Source organism: Nelumbo nucifera, chromosome 1 (assembly GCF_055504915.1).
Source record: "Nelumbo nucifera cultivar China Antique chromosome 1, China Antique-T2T, whole genome shotgun sequence".
NCBI classification, from domain to species: Eukaryota; Viridiplantae; Streptophyta; class Magnoliopsida; order Proteales; family Nelumbonaceae; genus Nelumbo; species Nelumbo nucifera.
In genome coordinates this window covers 61,238,586-61,261,355 of record NC_142649.1, presented here as the reverse complement: position 1 = coordinate 61,261,355, position 22,770 = coordinate 61,238,586, and the positions used below count along the sequence as shown (strand labels likewise).

At 36.0% G+C, this 22,770-nt stretch overlaps 2 protein-coding genes across 4 annotated transcripts; both read left to right on the top strand.

Annotated features, from left to right (window-relative positions):
- Positions 1-602: 602 nt before the first annotated feature.
- Positions 603-6,503, top strand: LOC104594352 (pentatricopeptide repeat-containing protein At2g27610-like). 3 transcript variants are annotated; one of them, XM_019197175.2, is made up of 5 exons: positions 603-3,445; positions 3,862-4,118; positions 5,332-5,394; positions 5,718-5,820; positions 6,291-6,503. In XM_019197175.2, the coding sequence occupies exon 1, from the start codon at positions 842-844 to the stop codon at positions 3,206-3,208; it is 2,367 nt and encodes a 788-aa protein (XP_019052720.1). In that variant the 5' UTR covers positions 603-841; the 3' UTR covers positions 3,209-3,445; positions 3,862-4,118; positions 5,332-5,394; positions 5,718-5,820; positions 6,291-6,503. The 3 variants fall into 3 exon arrangements, with proteins under 3 accessions (XP_019052720.1, XP_010252917.1, XP_010252916.1); XM_010254615.3 differs by lacking the exon at positions 5,718-5,820 and having other exon boundaries at positions 3,868-4,118; XM_010254614.3 differs by lacking the exon at positions 5,718-5,820.
- A 12,739-nt stretch (positions 6,504-19,242) lies between these two features.
- LOC104594354 (Endomembrane protein 70 protein family) lies at positions 19,243-22,521 on the top strand. The gene is made up of 2 exons (XM_010254617.3): positions 19,243-19,433; positions 19,942-22,521. The coding sequence occupies exon 2, from the start codon at positions 20,276-20,278 to the stop codon at positions 22,259-22,261; it is 1,986 nt and encodes a 661-aa protein (XP_010252919.1). The 5' UTR covers positions 19,243-19,433; positions 19,942-20,275; the 3' UTR covers positions 22,262-22,521.
- Positions 22,522-22,770: the final 249 nt, after the last annotated feature.

The window sequence follows — 22,770 nt, the reverse complement described above, 5'->3', positions numbered from 1 at the left end:
AGTCTTCAAACCTATTTTGGAAAGAACGGCCAAGAACAGATAAAAAAGTTTAAAACATTTATTAAAAACAAAGGAAGACATTATAGAGCAGATCGATCACCAATGACAAAATAGAAGGTAAACCACAAAAGAACCTCATATATGAAAAAATGGATAGAAAAAATAAGAAAAAGAAAAAGAAAAGGAAACCAAGAGTTGAGAAATGAAATAGTGCATCAAGAAGCGAAACTTTTCTAAAGAAATTAATAAGTTATTCATGAATCGTTTTGAAAAATAATGGATGGGGATCCGTCCTCTCATATTTGAGGCTATTTATGATCTCTGGTCCCTGCCTAATAGATGAGACTTGGTATGATCTCTGGTCCCAACGCTACTTAACAGTTTAAAATAAAATTCCTACCCCTTGTCAATGCTCGAAGATGAAAAGGGCGGTCTGAAATCATTAATGGCGTTTGCACAGCTATGAGGTTTGGTATGCAAGAGTTCCCTGTTCTCTCCTAATTCTCGAATTGGCTTTTTTTCTAATTTTTCTGTTTTATTAATTTATTATTATTATTATTATAAAAATATAATAGGCCATTTAAATCTCATTAAGAGAATCGTACAAAGCATGACGTGTTACAATCTCATTGGGAGTGCACCACGACACACACCAAACGAGTGCAGGAAATCCGACCTCTACCATGCCGTGCCTTACCTCCTCTTATCCATTGCAGTTAGTGCAGAAACAGGGAGCACACGAGGCGCCATGTTGGGACCTCAGCCACAGCGAACAGTGGTCGAGCGAAAACCTCTCTAGAGGAAGAGGTTAGCCACTTAGCCCCTTCCTCTCAGCTCTCTAATGGAGAATTCGTCATTTGGAATTCCAAAACCAACAGTTGATTTCCATCATTCTATCCAAAGCCTTCATCAACTTCCCTGCTCCCTTCTCACATGGAGAAAAATCATGAAATCTGTCTCCTCGATTTCCCTCCCACTTCTAACAGGGAAACCTATTGCAAAGCACAGAAGTTTCACCAAAATGGAGTTCAGTCCCACAAAAAACAATAACGGAATGAAATCCAGGGCAAGTTTATTGGACGGGTTCATGGATTCGCATTATGAATCCATTCCGATGTTCTTAGCTCAACAGAAGATTCTCTGGGAATTTATAGAGTCAAGGAGTCTAGATGAAGCGCGATACTTACATACGAAGATGAAAGAAGAGGGGTTGGAGCCAGGTATCGTTACGGAGTCTATCTTGATTGATTTGTTCATGAAGTCTGCTCGTGTCTCTGACGCTTTTAAGGTGTTCGAAGCAATGCTGGAGCGAAACGTTGTCACTTGGACCTCCATCATTTCTGGGTGTGTTCAGAATGGTTTTCCAGAAATTGGGATTTCTATGTTTGTGGAAATGCTTGAGTTAGGTGTTCTTCCTAATGACTTTACGTTAAATGTTGTACTTCAGGCTTGTGCAGACCTTGCAGCAGCAAATTTGGGAATGCAAGTGCATTCGCTTGTTATTAGAGCTGGGTTTGTTCATGGTTGCAGGACAGAGAATTTCCTGATCAATCTTTACTCAAAATGCTGCTTGATTGATATGGCCCACCGGGTTTTTGACAGAATGCTGAAGCCTGATTTGGTTTCTTTCACGTCCATGATAGGGGGTTATTCAAAGAACAAAATGTCTGAAGCTGCAATTAGATTGTTCGATAGGATGCTGAAATGTGGCCTAGTTCCAAATGATCACACTATCTCAAGCATTTTAGTTGCCTGCGGGTTCATTTTTGGTGAGCAGATTCATGCTTTCATGGTTAAAACTTTGCTAGATAAGAGCCTTCACTCTGGCAGTGCATTGATCGAATTTTACTCAAAGAATGACTCCTTTGAGAATGCAAAGTTGGTTTTTGAGAAATTGGAAGATAGGAATGTGGTGACATGGACTTCCATGATCTCATGTTGTATCCAACATGAACGTGGGGATGAGGCCTTGGATTTGTTCCACCAAATGGTAAATTTGGGAATTGAACCCAATGTGGTTACCTTTGCAACAGTCATCGCTGCTTGTGGGTTATGCTCGGAATTCACTGATATGGGGCAACAAATCCATTGTTCCATAATAAAGCTGAATTTGGGATCGGACAATCGCATTGTAAATGCTCTTATTACCATGTATGCTAGAAATAAGAAAATTGAGGAGCTAGAAAAGGTGTTTGAGAAAATAGAGAACCCAGATAGAGTTTCATGGAGTGCAGCTATATCTGGTTATTCTCAAAATGGCTTTAATGAAAAAGCCGCTTGCTTGCTTTGCCAAATGCATAAGAAGGGAGCTAGACCCAATGAATATGGAATCTCTAGTACACTTAGTTCTTGTGCTAATTTGGCTTTATTAGATCAAGGAAAGCAACTACATGGTTTTTGCTTGAAGTTAGGATATGATATTATCGATGTGTGTGTTGGAAATGCATTAGTTAGTATGTATGCTAAGTGTGGGAGTGTTGAGGATGCACAGTTAGCATTTGATGGCATGCCCTTTCGTGATGTCATGTCATGGAACACATTGATTCATGGTTATGCCTATCATGGACATGGGGGGAAAGCACTTCAAATTTTTGATGAGATGGTAGCATCAGAAACCATCAGGCCCAATCATGCCACCTTTGTTGGAATCTTGAGCGCATGTAGCCACGTGGGTTATGTTGAGGAAGCATTTGACTACTTCAAGATAATGGAAAGTCATCATGGCATTGTCCCATCAATGTCACACTATGCATGCCTGGTTGACCTGATTGGTCGAGCTGGAAGGCTTGAAGAAGCATATCAGATCATTGAGCAGATGCCATTTGAGCCAAACTCTTTGATATGGAAAACTCTTTTAGGGTCTTGTAGGGTGCACAAGAACCTGAAGTTAGGAAAGCTTGCTGCACAAAGGGCCATTGAGTTGTCCCCTTGCGATTCTGCAAACTACATCCTTCTTTCGAACTTGTACACTGTGTGTGGAGAACGGGTGGGCTCAGAAATGATGAGGAAGATGATGGAAGAAAAGGGTGTGAAGAAGGATGCTGGTTTTAGTTGGATTGAGCTGAAGAGTGAAGTACATGCATTTGTATCTGGGGATAAGTCTCACCCAAAAACACAAGTGATCTATAATGAATTGGACAAACTTGTTAGGAAAATGAAAGAGGAAGGCTATTCACCTGACCTGAGTTGTGCATTATATGACTCATGATGGGAATATTGTTGCTATCTGGGGTGGCAATCTCCAACCCAACCCATCCAAAGTTCCAAACCCAATTGTTTGACACGTGGGTCGAATTTGAGTCAAATGAAGAGGGTTAGGTTGGTTGGGTTGAGGTTATTCATAGGGTCATGGCTTAGGGTTTGAGCGTTGTCACTTTGGTTTCATTCTGTGAGTCTGCATCTTTGCTGTTTGCTTCGAATACAGGGAAATTCATCGTAGACTCAGGTATGTCTCCATGACCATAGCACTTGATGGTTACTACTGTTTCTGTGCTCTTAGCCACCATTCCTCCCCCCCCCCCTTCAACTAATAGCTCTGGTTTTAGTACCAGAGAATTTTCTGAGCAGTCTGCAGTCCAGAGCATCTAATCTTCCCTTTCTCACTTTTATTGATGACCTGTGATAATGTATGCTTCCTGTTTTCTGTTTTCAATTCTTGCATTATGTTTGCTATCATAGCTTATCATTGGGCATTCTAATGGCTGTAGTATAAAATTGAATTTTTTTTTTCCGCCTCAACATGATTAGCAGTTTTATTTTTGGCTTAGAATGGCTTTGCAAGTAAACTAGGTTTAATGGTTTGAGATTATGTTCTGCAATAAGAGTTTTCTAATAGATGGTTGCTACTGTCTCTTCACTTAGCTGCAGCCAGTACATGCTAAGTTTACAGGTTCAAAGTTGTACAGTCACCACTTAGACATCTCCCTCAATTTCCAAAAGAAAATAGATTGGAGAAAGGCTGAGAGTTGAAGTGCCTGAAGAAGTGAGGACACCTCTGCTATAACGTCATCACATCTCTTATATATTCTGAATATACCATTTGTACCTCGCAAGTGTGGTTTATATATATTCCACTAATCCCAGAGTGGCCAAGATTCCCATTACAACATCCACCAATGGTGAGTTTGATGTTTTGATTAGCAGTTTTATTTTTGGCTTAGCATGAATTTGCAAGCTACTTAGATTTAAAATTTTAATGGTAATTTAGTTGAGCTGAAGTAATTATTTAATTTTACATCTATGAGCACTCATAAAAAAAAATTACATCTATGAGCCCTTTACTATCTATTGGAAAGCTCTTAGTATTCAACTCTAGATGTTGAAACTAGCACAAACAAGTAAAAGATTCGAAACAGGAGCTCCATCATAAGGCCAATGTGATAAATTTCATGATACTTTCTGTATCCAGAATGCAGGATTAGATTTGGTTGATATTAGATTTAGTCTTCAAAATATTGCACCAGATGTCTATAACCCAATTTAACTCATCTTTGTCCTGTTGTATGGGTTTCAGTCAGCTTTATGCTGTCCTGCTGTCCTGTCATGATTGACAATGTAAAACTTATGTCTTCTTCTCTTTTAAGAGTCCCTTGTACAGCAGGGGATTTTTACTCTCCATCTCATCTATTGAATGTGCTTCTTTACTAGAGGTGTAAGATCTTGTATTTTTTTAGTAGTGTGAATCTGTTTCAGTGCCTTAGTTTTGTAATGAATCTATTATTGGTACTAGAATATTGAACTGATATTGCTGATAAAAAATGAGTATTTTACTGGTATGTACCATAATACCATGATTACCATCTAATAATGCAATCCATAATTGGTACTAGAATATTAACTGTTATGAGATTTGTAACGGTAAGTCACTCTACAATCATTTAATGCAAAATGACAGAATTGAAACAAATCCCTAGCTATTTTCAGAGCTAAAGGCCAAATGGTGTGAATAGCATGCTTCCATAAGCTTACAAGAATGTAAGCAGAAAAAACAATGTGGTTTGTTACAAGAATTGGAAGTTGGAATCAATCATTTCTTATTCTTTCATGAGGATAGCAATGCTTGGTAACTTGGACACAGTAAACGTGCACTGTTGAGATCATGGTCAAGAGACCCTCCAAAACAGCATGCCTCTTGTATCTTCATTAGTTCTAAGGCTTGTACTTCAACTTATAATGACAGGCAACAGATAACTGAATAGGTTTAAGAACTATAGTATCATTATGGAAAGTTGTTTAGCTTAATATATCGGTGTATCTTAAAGGCTATACATTTCTCCGTTCTTACCTGAAGCATGGAGATAAATTGACATCTTGAATTATTTATGATGCTAGATAACTTTGGAGCTGCTATGGCACTTGTCAAGGCATATATCGGCATTTGGCAATAATATTTCAGTAAGATAACTTTGACTTAAATATATATTTTTGATTATCTATCAATTTGTTGCTTTTCTGCAATTTCTGCTTTTTTTGTCTCAAATATATTTTATTGAATTCTATCAATTTCTTTGTTTTTCCGGATGGATGATTTTATTTTATTTTATTAATTTCTTTGTTTTTCTGTAATTCTGCTTTTCTTGCTAAAAGAAGGTTCTGCAATTTCTTTGTTTTACCCGTTTCTGTTTTTCTGCAATATATATATATATATATATATATATATATTTCTTTATTTATTTATATATTGTTTTTTCTGCAATTTTTTGCCTTTTAAATTTCAGGTATACAGGTTGACCCTCATGTGGCTTCTCTCCTTTATCTCTATTTTCTTTCTTTCTTTCCAATGAGGTTCAACAACTTTTATGCCTGGGTTGAACCAATAGGGTAAGAATACATGGTCGTATAAGAGAAATATAAAGCTTGTTTCCCTTACTAAAGGTGGTTTACATAATATAACATATTAACATTCAAATGGTTCAACATGGTCGGGTTAGGTTGAGTTGTAATGCCCATAGAAATTATAAATGTGGGTAGTTGGTGGATGGGTTGGCCTTCAACCCGCAACCAACCCAACCCAATCCATACATTAGCTACCTCTAGCTGCTGTAAATGCCTTACATGTGATCTAAATGGAGAGGGGTTAGATTAACATTAGGCAAGTCCCTCAGATCTCTCTCTTTTTTTATTGCTCATTGGTACCATGGCATTAAACGTTTTCGTTGACATTTCCAAGCTTCCAAAAGATGGTTCCTTGAAATCCTGTGCTCTCTCTCTCTCTCTCTCTCTCTCCCCTTTTTTTCTTGCTTATTTTACACTTCACATTTTACTAATTAGATTGCTGAATTGAAATGCAGGACATTTGCAGCAAAGAGTTGAATATGAAGTTCTGAGCACCTATGGTGGAGACTGGAGAGGTCTGTCTCCTAGTGGTGAAATGACTGAAACTCGATTGTTAATAGTATTTGGTTAGATACGGAAACGTGTTCTGTAATATAATATGCCCTCTGATTTTTCTAATGGGTATGACTATATTCTTGATTGAGAACTAGTAAAAGAGGTTTTGTACATTTTAGGGCATCCTCTACTCGGGGTTAAGGTCGAGGCATGTGAAGATGGTATTTGATTAATATTAAAAAAAAAAAAAGTCTAGGGAGAGTGGAACTGCAGTAACATGCACATTCTTCTTTCCTGGGGAATTAAGAAGTTAGAGAAGTTAAGAAATGGGATTTTTATAATGAAACTCGAATTGATGAATTACAATGGAATGCTGTATCATGCATGCAGCAATTAAATATTACACTATATTATGACTGGTTATTAAGTGGTTTTTCACGAAGGGAAGAACAATTCCTTTCATGAAAAAATTAGAGTTTTATGTTTTTGTGATGCTTGGTAGAGGGTTACCCCGATTTGTGTAGCCCATCTTTTCCAATTTACCCAAGAAGAAGAAGAAGAAGAAGAAGAAATTAGAGTTGTAGATGTGCAGTCAATAAAAAAGGAACTGGAGGATTACCAAAAATAGAAGAAAATGGAGAATTAGGAAAAAAGTCAGGTTAGGATCAAATAGAGTAAATAATATACATCAGTCATGTTCAACTTGGACATTAGTTGTATCCAACTTGACTTTCACAGTCCATTTGGTTGAAGAATTAGATGATTTAGACACTACGTGTCCTGAGAGTGAACTCAATGGAACTGTGGTGGTCTTACGCCTAGCCCAAATTAATACTTCAGATTTTAGATATAGCTTGGGGCTTGGGCCAGTCTAAGGTGAAATTTGGTAGTTTTATTTAAAAAATAAGTGTTTATTCTAATTAGTGTTCAAAATAACCTAGCATGCCAAGATAGGCCAGAAAGGAAATAAGCATTTAAAAATAAATCTAAAATTTGAGCTTCTCAAATAAGTGCTTAATCTTAGGAATAAGTACTTACTCGAGCTTATTTCCTAAATGCAAATAAGTGTTTATTAATGTGATTTCTATTCAAAATAAATTACTATTCGAATAAATACTTATTTTTAAGCACTTCCAAACTCACCTTAAATGCCAAAGAATCGATAAATATTCATTTTTTTTATGAGACTAATATTTTTGAATGTTACTATAAATACTACCTTATATACATATTCACTCTGGCCTTGATGTTCGGTAGGCCTGAACTATTGCCGGCAGTGGCTCCCGCCGGCTAGGCCAACAACTATCACCCTCTCAAGTCTCACCCTGAATATGTTATTCATTCGTCGCCTATGTGAGTGTTTAAAACCTAAAGAAAGCAGTATTCCAACACCTACAGAAAAGTGAATCAAGCTGTAGAAAGAAAATCCTAAAGCAGGCTCTTTGGTATGAATCATTGGACCTTCATGTCCTTGTTGAGATTTTTATTTTAGAAAATAGACCACCCCTGAATTACGGATTCACGATATGTCAGCTTAGCCCTTGGCCATTGTGAATATTCAAAATCAAGGGAAAATTCCTGAACAGTACCTTGAAATTTGGGGGTTGTGTCAAATCAGTCCTCAAACTTAAAAATGTGTCTCTGCAGTATTCTAAACTTTCAAATTGTGTTTAATAGGTTTCTATCGTTAGTTGACCGTTAGTCAACCTTGTCATGTGACATTAGGTGTGCATTAAATAATTTTAAAATGACAAAATTACCCTTTATGATATTTTTTGACCATTTTACCCATTCGTTGGTGTGCATTAAGGGTTATGAAATCGGACAGGTGATCGTTGAACAGGGGAGCAGGAGCTTCAAAAGTTGATCCGTGTCTAATTTCATAATCCTTTTCCCCATTTCTTCTTCTAACACTAAGACGAAATGGGTAAAATGGTCAGAAAAAAAATCATAAAGGGAAAATTTTCCATTTTGAAATTATTTAATACACACCTGATGTCCTGTGATGGTGTTCACTAACTGTAGGGACTTATTAAACACAATTTGAAAGTTCAGGGTACTATAGAGACACGTTTTAAAGTTTGGGGATTGACTTGACACAACCCCAAATTTCAGGGTACTGTTCAGGAATTTTCCTATATGAGAAAACATAGTTGTCGCATAAATTAAAGCGAAGTTTGACTCTGTCATTTTGCTCATTTGCCATCTGTCTCCATGCCCATCATTTTGTTCCTTTTACCATGTCATGTGATGGGAGTGAATTCAGAATTCCTTTTATAGATAGTGTCCACAAGCATTTTGGGAATTTGTCAAATGGTCCCAATCCCTGTAGCTTTTGCGAAAGGTGTCGATAACTCAATGTTTCATGATGATCCACAATAATGTCTTATTTGATGGCTTGATCTATTCGAACAAAAATGGTTTTAGACTAGGGTTGTGTTTGATGCCATTGTTGTTTATTTATGAAACGTTTGAGGTTGGTTGATTAATGGAAATTGGGTTGATCAATAAAGATTGTTGTTGTTACTTGAAACGTTTGTTGCTGTTTCTTTTTAGGAAGATTTTCCAAAAGCTCAAGACCTCAAAGATTGACAAGCTTTCACAGGTAGATTTTCAAAGACTAAAGACCGTTTGGTTGCAATTTTTTTAAAGATCTTTCAAAAGCTAAAAAGACCGAAAGATCGTTTGGCAACCATATTTATCTGTTCCTCTTACATACATGTCAAATGTTACGTACGAGACCTAGTAGCACATTCAAACATGCAAATATTACTTGTGGGTCTTACTCACACATTTACCTACACAAAATATTAAAATGGGCCCTATTCATGCATTTCCCTATACAAGATAACAATATAATCCCTATTTACACATTGGCATATGTGGCTATCATCTGCAGGCTCCACTTATGTATTTACCTATATAAAAAAAATAATGTGGGCCCTACATAGATCACTACATGACAAGTAATACTTCAATACTTGTAATTAATTTAACATGAATATTTCTTTATTACAAATAGTTCAACACTAACAATCCAATATATTCATCAAATAAAAACACAACATATTTGAGAAAAAAACTAATCATGTTGCTCACCTTCTCCTAATGTTCTTTGGTTGAGGGCGAGTTACTCTCAAATTGTAATGCTCTACCATTTGGAGCATGATTTCATCTTGTATTAGTTCCATTTATCTATATGCTTGGGACCTAACACTAATTGTTGCTTGAGAAATATTGTGGAACATTCCCCCTTCACCTTTAATTGGTGTTTTTGCCTATAAGAATCCATTCCAATATACATCTTGTGTACATGACAATCTAATAAAGTTGTGCAACACACAATATGCAAAAATAATTCGTACTTGCTTATGCATGGGATACAATGGCATTAACTTCAAGATTAGAAATCTTGCTTTTAGGATGCCAAAGTAATGTTCTATGACATTTCTTAATGAAGAATGTACATAGTTGAAATGTTCTTTAACAGTTTTAGGATGACCACCTCTTCCCATGAAATATTTTAAGTGATATCTTTCAGAGCAATAAGGGGACAAGAACCCAAACATGTTTGCATATCCTGAATCAACCACATAATATTTTCCTATATTGAACAAAAAAATTAATGTTATTTCATTAAATACCTTAAATTATAATTATACATATTAATAGTTGCAAATTGCAACTTACAAACCTGTAAGGGGTAAGGGAAACAAGTTTGTAGGGTCTTAAATTGTTTCTAAGAATACTCTCAAGTCATGAGGGAATAATCCTATCACAATCATCAAGGTTCAACATCAATAAAATCTCATGAGGGTTGTCATATTCCAAGGTGTTTCCTAAAAGCACCAGTCGATCTTTCTCAAGAATCGATTAGCTAAACCTATGTTCAATTAAATGGAATTACAATCAATGAATTCTCATTCTTTTAATCAAAATCCCCTTTGAATAAACACAAGCTGTCAATACACCTATACGGAAATCCTACCAACAATTAATATCTCTACCTAATTATTGGCCAAATAAGTGTTATTAGTTCCACCTCAATTATCACCTTTCGATGCATAATCTTGATCAAGGAACGATTAATTGGTGATCATCCAATGACACGTAATCAACACAAATAACACAATATAACAAGAACCTCACCGGTTTTATTAATGAATGAAATTCAATGCATGATCAAGCATTAGTCCCTAACAATAAAAGCCTAGCCCCTCATGATATAATTAAGAACAAGCAAACTACCCTAATTACTTTCGGATCAAACCACTCTTAATGATAAGAAGAGTCACTGTATACAAGAATTGACAGAATCGGTTCAACCATCAAATATTTAAGCTATCTGACTGAGGTGAAGTTAGTCTTGGGTTGGCGAAACCCTAATCTATGAGCATCCTCTCTCAAGCGTAGCCCACCCTATCTCTAAATGACAAATCCTATATCTCTATCAGAATTTACTCACCAAATATGCATTAAGAACAAGAATTTGCAGGCCATCAAATCAGGTATGAATGATTGCCAACCAAACCATTCAATTTATCTATAAAATGCATTCAGTCCATTTCTTGATTAGATGATCTAATTACCTAATTCTTTCTCAAGAAATTAATCACAGATGCAAGAACAATTCGGCCAAGATTGTTCTATAAATCGAAACCCTAATCAAGAATCCCAAGAACAAAACATACTCAATTGGATCTGCCTAAGTTTAATTACAAAACAGGATTAAAGCTCATCATAGTTCGCATAAAAAGGAAGAAACAAGAAAGATTCAATAGAGAAACCTCAAGAACCTAATCGAATCTAGGTTACCAAATTGCAGAACCCTTTTGTATTCGATCTCCTTGCTGTGATTCTCCTTCAGTCCGCATTCAACAGCCTCCTCCTCTCCCTAGTAGCCTTCTTCTTCAATTTTTCTTTCAGGGGTCCAAACCCTAATATCTTCTTTTTCTCTCCCTTTTGTATTATTCTCTTAACCTCAAGAACCTAATCGAATCTAGGTTACCAAATTGCAGAACCCTTTTGTATTCGATCTCCTTGCTATGATTCTCCTTCAGTCCGCATTCAGCAGCCTCCTCCTCTCCCTAGCAGCCTTCTTCTTCAATTTTTCTTTTAGGGGTCCAAACCCTAATCTCTTCTTTTTCTCTCCCTTTTGTATTATTCTCTTTAGCCTCCAAGAGAAGCTTACAAAATCTCCTAAAATTTCTTAGCACGTCAGCAATGCAATTGTAGATAATTCGGACACGATTTTGACCTCGATACAGTTCGTATCTATCAGATCTCAAAACATGAAAGTTGTAGACCTTTTCCTTATCTTTCCAACGCATCTTGAATCATCTCAAGGAGTCCGGATGAGAGAGTTATGCCCAAATTATGACATGGTTCCGAAACTGTCCATAATTACCCGATTAGCTTTGTTTTTCACTCAACGCCTCATTTCGTGTCCTAAATCAAAATATAAGAATAATGAATCCATTTAGACACTAAATAAGTATAAAAGACTAAATATTAAGGGATACAAATATGATCATTTTCATTCTCATCAAGCCACTCCCTCCCATCATGCCTGACAAATGTAAAAAGCATGCATACATTACATTTTGAGTTGTCATTGACTTTTTCCTCGAAATGGAACTTGGTGAGCAATTGACACACATGCATGGATATGTGTACCATCTATCGCACCAACACAATTTTACAAAAAAAATATATATATAAGCATTTAAATAAAATTTACTAAAAAATAAATTATTATTAAATAAGGAGAGTCTATGGATTGTTACCTCAAACCATGGGTAATATTTAGAATTGTTTAGAATCTCAAGCGAAACAACATTAGGGTCTCTTGGTAAGACAATCTCTTTTCCATAAGCTAATAAAACTCAAATTTACTATTCTATCACTCATGCTCCAACTTAAAAAAAAAAGAAAAGAATTACAAATAAAAAACATCTTATAAAAAAACTGAACTACCACCTCTCTCATTGTTCTCAATGGAAAATCTATGGCTCTAGTATTGTTGGAGAGCCAACAACTCTCTAACACATAATCATTGTTCCCTACTGTGTTTTCTTCAATGTTTGTCTTGAAGTGGTTCAACATTTAATTCTTCCTCTCCTTGAGAAATATCAACTTTTCTAGGAAATAAATATATTATGAAGGATTGGATTTCTGACAATGAAGTAAAGCCTAATGAAGTAGATGGGACTTGGGAGAAATAGTTGCAAATTACATACATAACTCTACTATATCATGGACATGGACATGTGAATTGAAACAAATGGTATATGAAAAACTAGACTCCCTTATAGATGCCAAATATTCTTTTGGAAACTAATACATGAAGGAGTGCTCACAAGAAACAAGTGGTATCATTCTTTTTACTCTGCAGGTTACATGTGCCAATTCTGTCTAGCACACAAGGAGACCTCTACTTAAAACCTTGTTGATCAACAAGGGAGTCAAAAGATGGTTTAATTTAAGTGGAAACTTTTAAGAGGAATACTCTAGCTAGAACCAATCAGATGTGTCACACTCCCCTCCATACGTAGATGACCTCTAAGAGGTCCCATCACTCAGTAAATCATGTAAGAAGCTTCACTAATTTATCAAATTGGAAGAGCATAACCATTGGATATAAAGATTATTTTATATGCCATTGGTTAAAGTAAGTTCTTTTTTTATGTGTTCAAATTTCAAGATTAGATGGGTAGTAGCAATTATGACCAGATTGCATTCATGTTCTTACCTAGGCAATACAAACACTCAAGAGGAGGGGGGAGAAACAGTTATGAAGATGATGTACACTGTTGTAGTTTTAGAATAAATAGAATTTATAACTTAGATCAAAGTGAATAGTGACGAATAAAAAGAAATTGAAACATGTACCCTTGAAGTCTTTGTTGTGGAAACTGATCTAACCAAGGAACTGCTTCTTGGAGCCAGTAAGGTTGGAGCAAGGTTCAAAGTATCAGAAGTATCAAAAAGGTAATTTTAAGAGATGTATCAAAATATGCCTTGGATACGCATGTGTATCGGAGAAAAATTAAGATACACATAGATATGCTTGGAAACACTATAAATACTTTAATAAATCATAAAATACATTAATAACACTAAATATAAGACCTCAATGAGGTGTATATACATTAAATTAATATATTTTATTGGTTTTATGAATAAATATATTGTAGTTAATTATAATTTCATTAAAAATCTTATGTTTAACTATAATTTTATGGGATGGGAAAAACCCAACTCTCCTATCCAACCATGAAACATGCATTGACACAACTTCTAAGTGAAAATATAATTAATAATTATTTATTATTTATTTCCAAAAATTATAAAAAATAAATAAACATTATATAATGTATTCAAAAAATAGTTATTAAAGAATAAATTTCAATTGCTTTGTGGATATGATTAATTAATTATTTTTTAATTCTAAAAATAAAAAAAATAATTATTAAACAAGAAATTTCAATTGGTCTATGGATATGATAAATCATCCATTGAATTATAATATATTCAATTGTTGTGATCAAATGATAAAACATAATTAATTATTATTTATTTTTTAATTCTAAAAATATAAAAAATATTGAAGAAGAAATTTCAATTACTCTATGGATATGATAGATAAATCCATAGATCTAAAACATATTTAGTCTTTATAGGCAGAGAAAAAAATTACATTTTCAATTTTTTTGTTAACTTATATTTTCCCCAAATATCTTCATGAAATTTCCATAAATCTATTGATAACACAAAAAAAATTGTGATTTTGAATGTAAAAAATGTAGATCGGTATAAATTTAAACATTCAAGAAAAAAATCACAAGATATTATAAAAAATTGAAAAAAAATTACCTATTTTTGCCATATTTTTTCAAAATTTGAAAAATCTTTAAAAAAAATTAACGATTCACACTTGTTTCTTGCAAATTTTTGCAAATCTAGCACTCTAGGAATGAGGTTTGGAGTTTTAGAGTCATTTAGGGGTGAAAGAAGCATTGTTTTAGGGAAAAGAAGGTTGCTTTCCCCTTTTATTTTTTTTTTCAAAATTTGGCCATATCTTTTTTGTCGATACGCTACCTATATGCCCTGATACACTCTCGATACGGGTTTGATACGCATGTAAAAAGATGAGACACTCAATTTCTATGCATATCCCATATCTACTTTTCAAAGATACGATATGATATGCTCCGTATCGAACATATCGTATCGAAATTTTAAACCTTGGGTTTGAAGGGGGCTCATGCACTAGTATGAAGAGAAAAGAGGTGTCTCAGGAAGGGCGAAATGCTGATTCATGGAAATTAAAGGAAACAAACATTAGCCATCAAATGCTAGTTTGAGTTCAATTTTCTAATTATAAATCATCTATCTAAGAATATACTTACGACTATTTGTTAAGGGAAAGGAAAACATATACACAACCATACTTGTCGGTGGTAAGATTATATCATCAACCTCAAAGAATTTGAAACAAAATAAGTTTATTTCATTTCCACACTATGTCATTGTGAAAAAAGAAGATTCTTTCACAGAAATGTGATTCCGCAACTAGATGACTTTTTGGTTGAGAATTGACTTAGGTTAATCGGGCTAGGAGCAATAACTTGATAAAATTGAAAAGTTGGTGAATATAAACTTTTAACATTGCAAATTTAACCACTGTAGCAGTGCAAATTTGGCAAGTCAATCATTTGTCATGTCACATAATCAGGGACATTTTGGGTTGATCAATAAAGATTGCTGGTGTTACTTGAAACATTAAATTTTATGTTTCAACTCTAAACAACAATGATCAGTACCCACATGCATTTTTTTAGTACCCACATGCATTTTTTCAGTACCCACATGTAATGTCATAAATCATCTTTCTCATTATTTTCTATTGATGAACCCCATTACTTTTCATATGTTTTGGAGTAATTAAGTGCAAGAGGGTTAAAAAAAAGATGTTATTAAGTGCAAAACAATATATTACAATACCTACTAATACATGTATTTTGGGGTGATGCATTCCGAACTTGAGTTCAATCTGATGGATATAAGGTTAGATTCAAATCCGATTATTAATGAATAAAATCTGGTTCTTGAAGTATTTACAGTCTCATTGACATTGCATAGATCTTGATAATATAAATACCTTTTTATTAATGGATTGGACTATGATAGTGGAAAGAGATGATATCAGAAAAACTTACAGTCAATCAACCAATATCATACAAGGGGTGACCAATCAGGTGGTATTCATCAAAATTCAGGGGTTCTTTGATTGATCAAAGTTCTTCCTGTACTATGCATTTCCGATATCATGTATTTTTCCTTTACTAACACACATAAGGAACCTGTTCTGATAAAGGTTTTGACTACAGTCTACAGCACCTTGGCTGGTTGAAATTGATTCAATTTTCATTAACCATATAAATTGTGAGGTTCATAAATTGAATCATAAGATCCAAATAATAATTATAGGATTTTTATAGGAAAGAAAAAGATTCAGCTGGTTCAAATAGTAATCATAGGTTCACAATAATACCATCTTTCATCTGCAATACTTTTGTGGGTAAGAAAGAGAGTGATTTCTCCAAATATTGATCATATGCAATTCATTTGCTATATTTGTGTTTTGAGTAGGATTTTGGTTTTGTCTATCAATCTGGCTCCCATATGTATAGAACATTGACATGTTTATGCATGATTGGTAGAGGTGTATTGGTACTTTTTTTAGTTTTTTTTTTTTTTTCAAATCTGATTCAGAGGGGTCAGTTTAAAGGTCCATCCACCCCTTGAACCGGTCAAAACTCCAATACACCCTCTATAGGAACGTATCGAGAAGCTCTCAATATGAATCAGCTGATATGTATCGATACTTTGAACTGCGTTATGTACCAATTCAGATCTCCTACCCACATGACACTACATCTGTACATTGGGAACATCTCCCCATAAATGGTAACATGCAAATACAGGAAATGTTCTCAATGTACAAATATAACAAAGCATGGGTAGGTGTGGGTAAGGTTATTGTAGGTAGGAGATCTGAACTCGTTATGTACATCAAACCCAACTCTAATTTGTTTAAATTGTTCGAAGCATGGATACCCTTCTACCGACACTGTATTTCTTGCATACGGTTTGGTATATATACCAGGATACACTTCCAATCATCTTATTACGCTCATATACAAATGGAATTAGGGTTTACTTGTGCGACATTCGATAAACAACATATTTTAACCCCATTATTTCATTTGTTGATATTTTAACTCAAAATTATAAAATTAAAGTGAATTAGATCCAGATTTAGGAGTAAACATTGGGGATTTACAAAAACAAAGACTCCCAAATCTCAGAGAAAGCATCCAAATCCTTTGCTTGGAACATATGCTTCTCTAATATATTTTCCAACATCAAATAACATTCCAGTATGAGTCCTCTGACTTCTTCACCACTAGATTATGGGGAATTGAGGAATCAACAACTGAAGCCATCGAACATGAGCTTATTTAATTTGGAGAAGTATGGATTTGCCCAATGTAGATTTCTGATTTTCACTGTAGAGCTATAAACATTTAAAAGCTCAACAATCCATACTCTATGCACCAACGTTCACCCATGAATTGACATCAATTCCGAGCTGGCACTTACCCTGACAGTACTTTGAGCCTACAAATTCTGACCCTGGGCTGATCAGTCATTCTCCCTATTTAATTTAAGGTTATGAAATCTACTGTCAACCACAATGGACCTGGTTTGGAACCTACCAGATCATCTAACATTGAGAAGAAAAACTTAATAATTGGGACGTCTTTCATGGGCTTCAATGACTGATGGCAAATGAATAGTGGCAAAGAAGGAGTAGATGTCGAGCTCCTAGTTCATGGGAGAGCTAGTGCGCAAGGCATGGCAGATTGGTTTGGTCTTCTGACAAGGAGGAGGTGAAGAAGGAGAGAGAGATGAGAGGTCACGAGAAAGAGAGAGAGAGAGAGTCCTGCTTCATTGGAGAAGAACAAAGGAGAGGGAATAAGAAATTAAGGAAACATTTTCCTTTTTTTCACTTTTTAAAATTATATATATATATATATATATATATATGAAAATATAATGGAGAAAACACACCATCTAGTTTTGTCGCACAAGTAAGCCAAGAGAATTCACATCTGCATCCCACATGCACTCTACATGCACATCTGAGCATGCGTTTGTACTTGGGAGATGATCCCAATGCATGGTTTGGATGTTTTGTGAGGCACCAATGTGATCTCAAGCTAGGGTATCCATGTGATGTGTTTCAATCTCATTGGAAGTGCAGCCTAACACATACCAAACCAAGTGCAGGAAATCTGGTCTCCCTTCTATGTATCAACTTCTTAATCAGTTCTTTCACTACATCAAAGAGGTGGCCAGTCGATGGGGGTTTGATTGGTTAAATTCTTGGGAGAATGACCGTTCATCCCAGGGTCAGAATTAATAGGCACAAAGTACAGTTGGGGTAGGTGTTAGTTCGAAATTGATGCTAATTCACATGTGGCGGGCATTGGTGAATAGGGTGGCGGTAATTGACCTTTTAAAATATTATAAATATGGGTATGTCTGTACTTCTCCGTAAATTCTTCAGGTATCGTACCCCTTCTATCATCATAGATGTTGCCTTACAAACAATACCAGTATTTTTCTATCTTAGCATCTCTCTCTCTCTAATTGTTTCTTGTCAATCATTTCTCCAAGGTGTTTATGCAAATACACAATGGTAGTACCATTTAGGTGTTTTGCTCTTTCCCTCATTTTTTTTTCTTACTTGGTTGAGTCCTTTTAAGCCATTTCAAGCAGCAATAGATGTCTTGGATTCTATAAGAGTCACTTTTTAAGACAGTTCTTACAATAAAAATAATGTTTTCTCCTTTTGACTGAAATGATACCTAATTGGCACTTGACATCAAATAACCATATAAAATAGCACAAAACCTAAAATTACTTTATTGAATTCTCACACATAAATGTTCGAGAAAACAACAATGATACCAAACACTACCTTTATGGGTGTTTGTTATTGGTAAGGGTGTCAATGGACTGGTTTTGAATTAGACCCCATCCAATCCAAAATCAATTTAGACGGATTGGAGGACTAACAAGACATTTTAGATTGGACCATCCGGTCCAAAATATTTATTAGATTGGATTGGACTTGGTCCGTCCATAACAAATTTATACTGAATTGGGTTGGATTAAGCCAATATCTGATCCATTGATATAAGATAAGAATATATGTATCAATGGCCGGGTTTGAGTTGAAACCAATCTAAATCAAAATGAATTTGAACAGATTGGATGGTCCAAACATTAAATTAAAATAATCTAAATTGCTTCAAAACATTGATTGGATTGGATTGGGACGTGGCCCATTTATAATAAACTCACATTGGACTGAATGGGATTTGACCAAATTCAGTCTAATTGACACCCCTAGTTATTGGTGCAACATATTTGACATTTCGGTAGGATAAGGACCTCCTACCAACAAAACACTCCAACACTATCTCAACACGCCACGACACTCACACATTGGGAATATCTCATTGTCATTTGTGAACGATGCTCCCGATGTACAATTGTAAATTTGTATGGCTAGTTTGGAACAGTGTTGTGAGCGTTTGTTGGAAGTAGATCAGATAAAGTTATACAACACCACTATTTTGAAACCTAATCAACGGTCAACGGTGGGTTCCCAATTCCCATGATACAGTTATACAACACGCGGCAATTGATGCCAATCATGGATCCTGTGGGTACAGACCAGAGATGGCCCCTGATAAACAGACAGGTGACGATCATGGACGGTGGATGATGGGTTAACTCAAGCATAAAGGGATTTTAACCGGAGTTAAAGATTTCGGGTTGACAAGTCATCACATCACACAATGGTACTCCACCACCATCGTTCACGATCCAGATCCACGAGCCCTAATAAAACGTCCACTGCCTCTTCTCTCTCCTTTCGGTTGCGGAGAACGATATCTTCCCGTGTTCTTCACGCCCTCGAAGCATCTCTCGAAGGAACACAAATCCAAATCCCATCGTCTCTGGTACGTCCTCCATCCCTGATGCTTAAATCTAAGATTTACTACAAGGCTCGTTCTTGGATTTACTCATTTCACGTCAAGTTCTGCACTTTTTGCTTTTTTTTTTTCTTTCTTTGATGAGATTTGATCTTGATTTAGGGTTTCTTAGGGATTGAATCGCAATGGTTTTGTTCCTAATTTGTTATATAAACTCTGAAACTTGAATCTGAGTTTGATACGTTTGCATGGTTTGATCTTGTGTTTTAGGTTGAAATTTTAGAATGTGTATGATTTTTTTTGGTCGGTGGTATTCGATCTAATGAATCTTCATATATACATAGATTCATCTCTTGAATTAGGGGTTTTTAGTTTTTTTTCGTGGATCTTAATGGAATTTGCCTCTAATTTGCTCAATGAACTGTCACAGTTGAATCTCAGATAGATATATTCCCGTGCTTGGGTTTTGTTTTCCCTCAACTATCGTCATTTCATTTCTTCGATCTCTTATGGACGTTTTCTTTGTTTGATATAGGATTTTAACGGGTTGTTTCATTTGGGTCGTCCCTTATTTGTTGTCTGAACTCTGAAGAACTTAGTGTTTTGAGGGGTTATTCATTCATAGATCTGTAGCTGGAGGAGAGTTAAGGGGCATCGAGCTTGGTATTTGTAGAGTTGCATTGGAGATCCGTTGAACGAGTTTCAGGGACTCCGCAAACATTTTCATTTCCGGAAATCAACTTATGGGGGATCGATAATAGAACTTTCTTATTGGTCAAGACCCAGATCTGGAATTACGCGTGTAATCGCAAATTAATTGTCAGATCCAGAAGGATTTCATAACAAAAGATTGATTGCTCTTGTATTCAATGACTTCCAAAATGATTTCAAAGATGAAGTCTTCAATCTATTCAGCTCTGGTGTACGTGATTCTCTTCACGGGCATCTGCAATGGATTTTATCTTCCGGGAAGTTACATGCATACATATTCAACAGGGGAAAAAATATTTGCCAAAGTGAATTCATTGACATCAATTGAAACTGAACTTCCTTTCAGCTATTATAGCCTCCCTTACTGCAAACCTCCTGGGGGAATAAAGAAAAGTGCGGAAAATCTAGGAGAGCTCCTTATGGGAGATCAGATCGACAATTCCCCTTACCGTTTCCGGATGAATATAAATGAGTCCATTTATCTCTGCACCACAAGTCCATTAAATGAACAGGAGGTTAAACTATTGAAACAGAGAACTCGAGATCTATATCAGGTGAATATGATCCTGGATAATTTACCAGCAATGAGGTTTGCCATGCAAAATGGGGTGAAAATTCAATGGACAGGCTTTCCTGTTGGTTATACACCACCTCAGGGCGGGGCAGATTACATCATTAATCATTTAAAATTCCGGGTCTTGGTTCATGAGTATGAAGGGAGTGGTGTGGAGATTATTGGTACTGGAGAAGAAGGCATGGGCGTGATTTCTGAAGCTGAAAAGAAGACAGCATCTGGTTTTGAGATTGTTGGATTTGAAGTTGTTCCTTGCAGTGTTAAACATGATCCTACAGCCTATTCAAAACTCAAGATGTATGATACCATTTCCACCATAAATTGCCCAGGTGATCTTGAAAAGTCTCAGATAATCAGGGAGCAGGAGAGAGTCTCATTTACTTATGAGGTTGAATTTGTCAAGAGTGATATTAGATGGCCTTCTCGATGGGATGCTTATTTGAAGATGGAAGGTGCTCGTGTTCACTGGTTTTCGATCCTAAACTCACTGATGGTTATTTTCTTCTTAGCTGGTATTGTTTTTGTTATATTCTTAAGGACAGTGAGGAGGGATTTGACAAGGTATGAAGAATTGGACAAGGAAGCCCAAGCACAAATGAATGAGGAGCTCTCTGGGTGGAAGCTTGTTGTTGGTGATGTCTTTAGGGAGCCAAATTGTTCAAAGCTCCTCTGTGTGATGGTTGGGGATGGGGTCCAGATCACAGGGATGGCTATCGTAACAATTGTTTTTGCAGCTCTTGGATTCATGTCACCTGCTTCTCGTGGGATGCTTTTGACTGGGATGATCTTGCTATATCTTTTCCTTGGTATTGCAGCTGGATATGTTGCTGTTCGCTTATGGAGAACTATTAAAGGAACTTCAGAAGGTTGGAGGTCACTTTCCTGGTCTGCAGCATGCTTTTTCCCTGGCATTGTCTTTGTTATTCTTACTACATTGAACTTCATACTTTGGGGCAGTAGGAGTACAGGTGCTATCCCAATCTCATTGTATTTTGAGCTTTTGGCCCTCTGGTTCTGTATCTCAGTGCCACTCACCCTCTTGGGAGGTTTCTTGGGAACAAGGGCAGAGACTATTCAATACCCTGTGCGAACCAACCAGATCCCCAGAGAAATCCCTGCACGAAAATACCCATCATGGCTGCTTGTCCTTGGTGCAGGAACTCTCCCCTTTGGAACCCTTTTCATTGAACTTTTCTTCATCCTTTCTAGCATCTGGCTTGGGAGGTTCTACTATGTCTTTGGTTTCTTGCTCGTTGTCCTCCTATTGCTTGTTATCGTCTGTGCTGAGGTATCCGTGGTCTTGACATACATGCACCTTTGTGTGGAGGATTGGCGGTGGTGGTGGAAAGCTTTCTTTGCATCCGGTTCGGTTGCGCTCTACGTGTTCCTCTATTCTATTAATTACCTGGTATTTGATCTGCGAAGCTTGAGCGGACCTGTCTCGGCTGTTCTCTACCTGGGTTATTCATCTCTCATGGCAATCGCTATCATGTTGTCTACTGGCACCATTGGCTTTCTTATGTCATTCTACTTCGTCCATTACCTTTTCTCATCCGTCAAGATTGACTAGAGGTACTGAACTTGGTCAGCTTTTTGATTGTCTTTAGAAGCCAGTTGAATACACCAAGCTTGTAGAAGAGGAAATCACTGGCTTAAACTTTTCTTCATCTGTAACCTTTTGTTAATTTTTCTTTTATGTTTAGCCATCTGGCAACGCTATTTGTAGTTTTAAAAAGCGCTGAGCTGATTGGTCATGGTGAATCTGGTAGCTAGCTTAGTATGGGGGCAGCATTTCCAAATTAATCAAGGTTTAAAGTTGATTTTAGTGAAGATTTACGTTTGCTTGTTGGCATATTTAGTGCTCTACAGACTCCTGATTTACCTTGTAAACAATTTATCGGGGCAATCGTACCACCTCTTCCACATTTTGGGGCCTCATTTGGATTAAATTTTGGCATTTTGAATGAAACTTCTAATCACTTGTCTTTATTTTTTATGAAGGGTATGAAACCGTACAACAGTAAACTTTCTGGGGTTTTCAGTAAATCACTTCACAGAGGTACACTGTAATGGCGGAAA

What these genes read in the sequence shown, in the direction of transcription:
- LOC104594352 (XM_010254615.3), top strand. Translation starts at nt 842, where the DNA reads ATGGAGAATTCGTCATTTGGAATTCCAAAACCAACAGTTGATTTCCAT.
- LOC104594354 (XM_010254617.3), top strand. Translation starts at nt 20,276, where the DNA reads ATGACTTCCAAAATGATTTCAAAGATGAAGTCTTCAATCTATTCAGCT.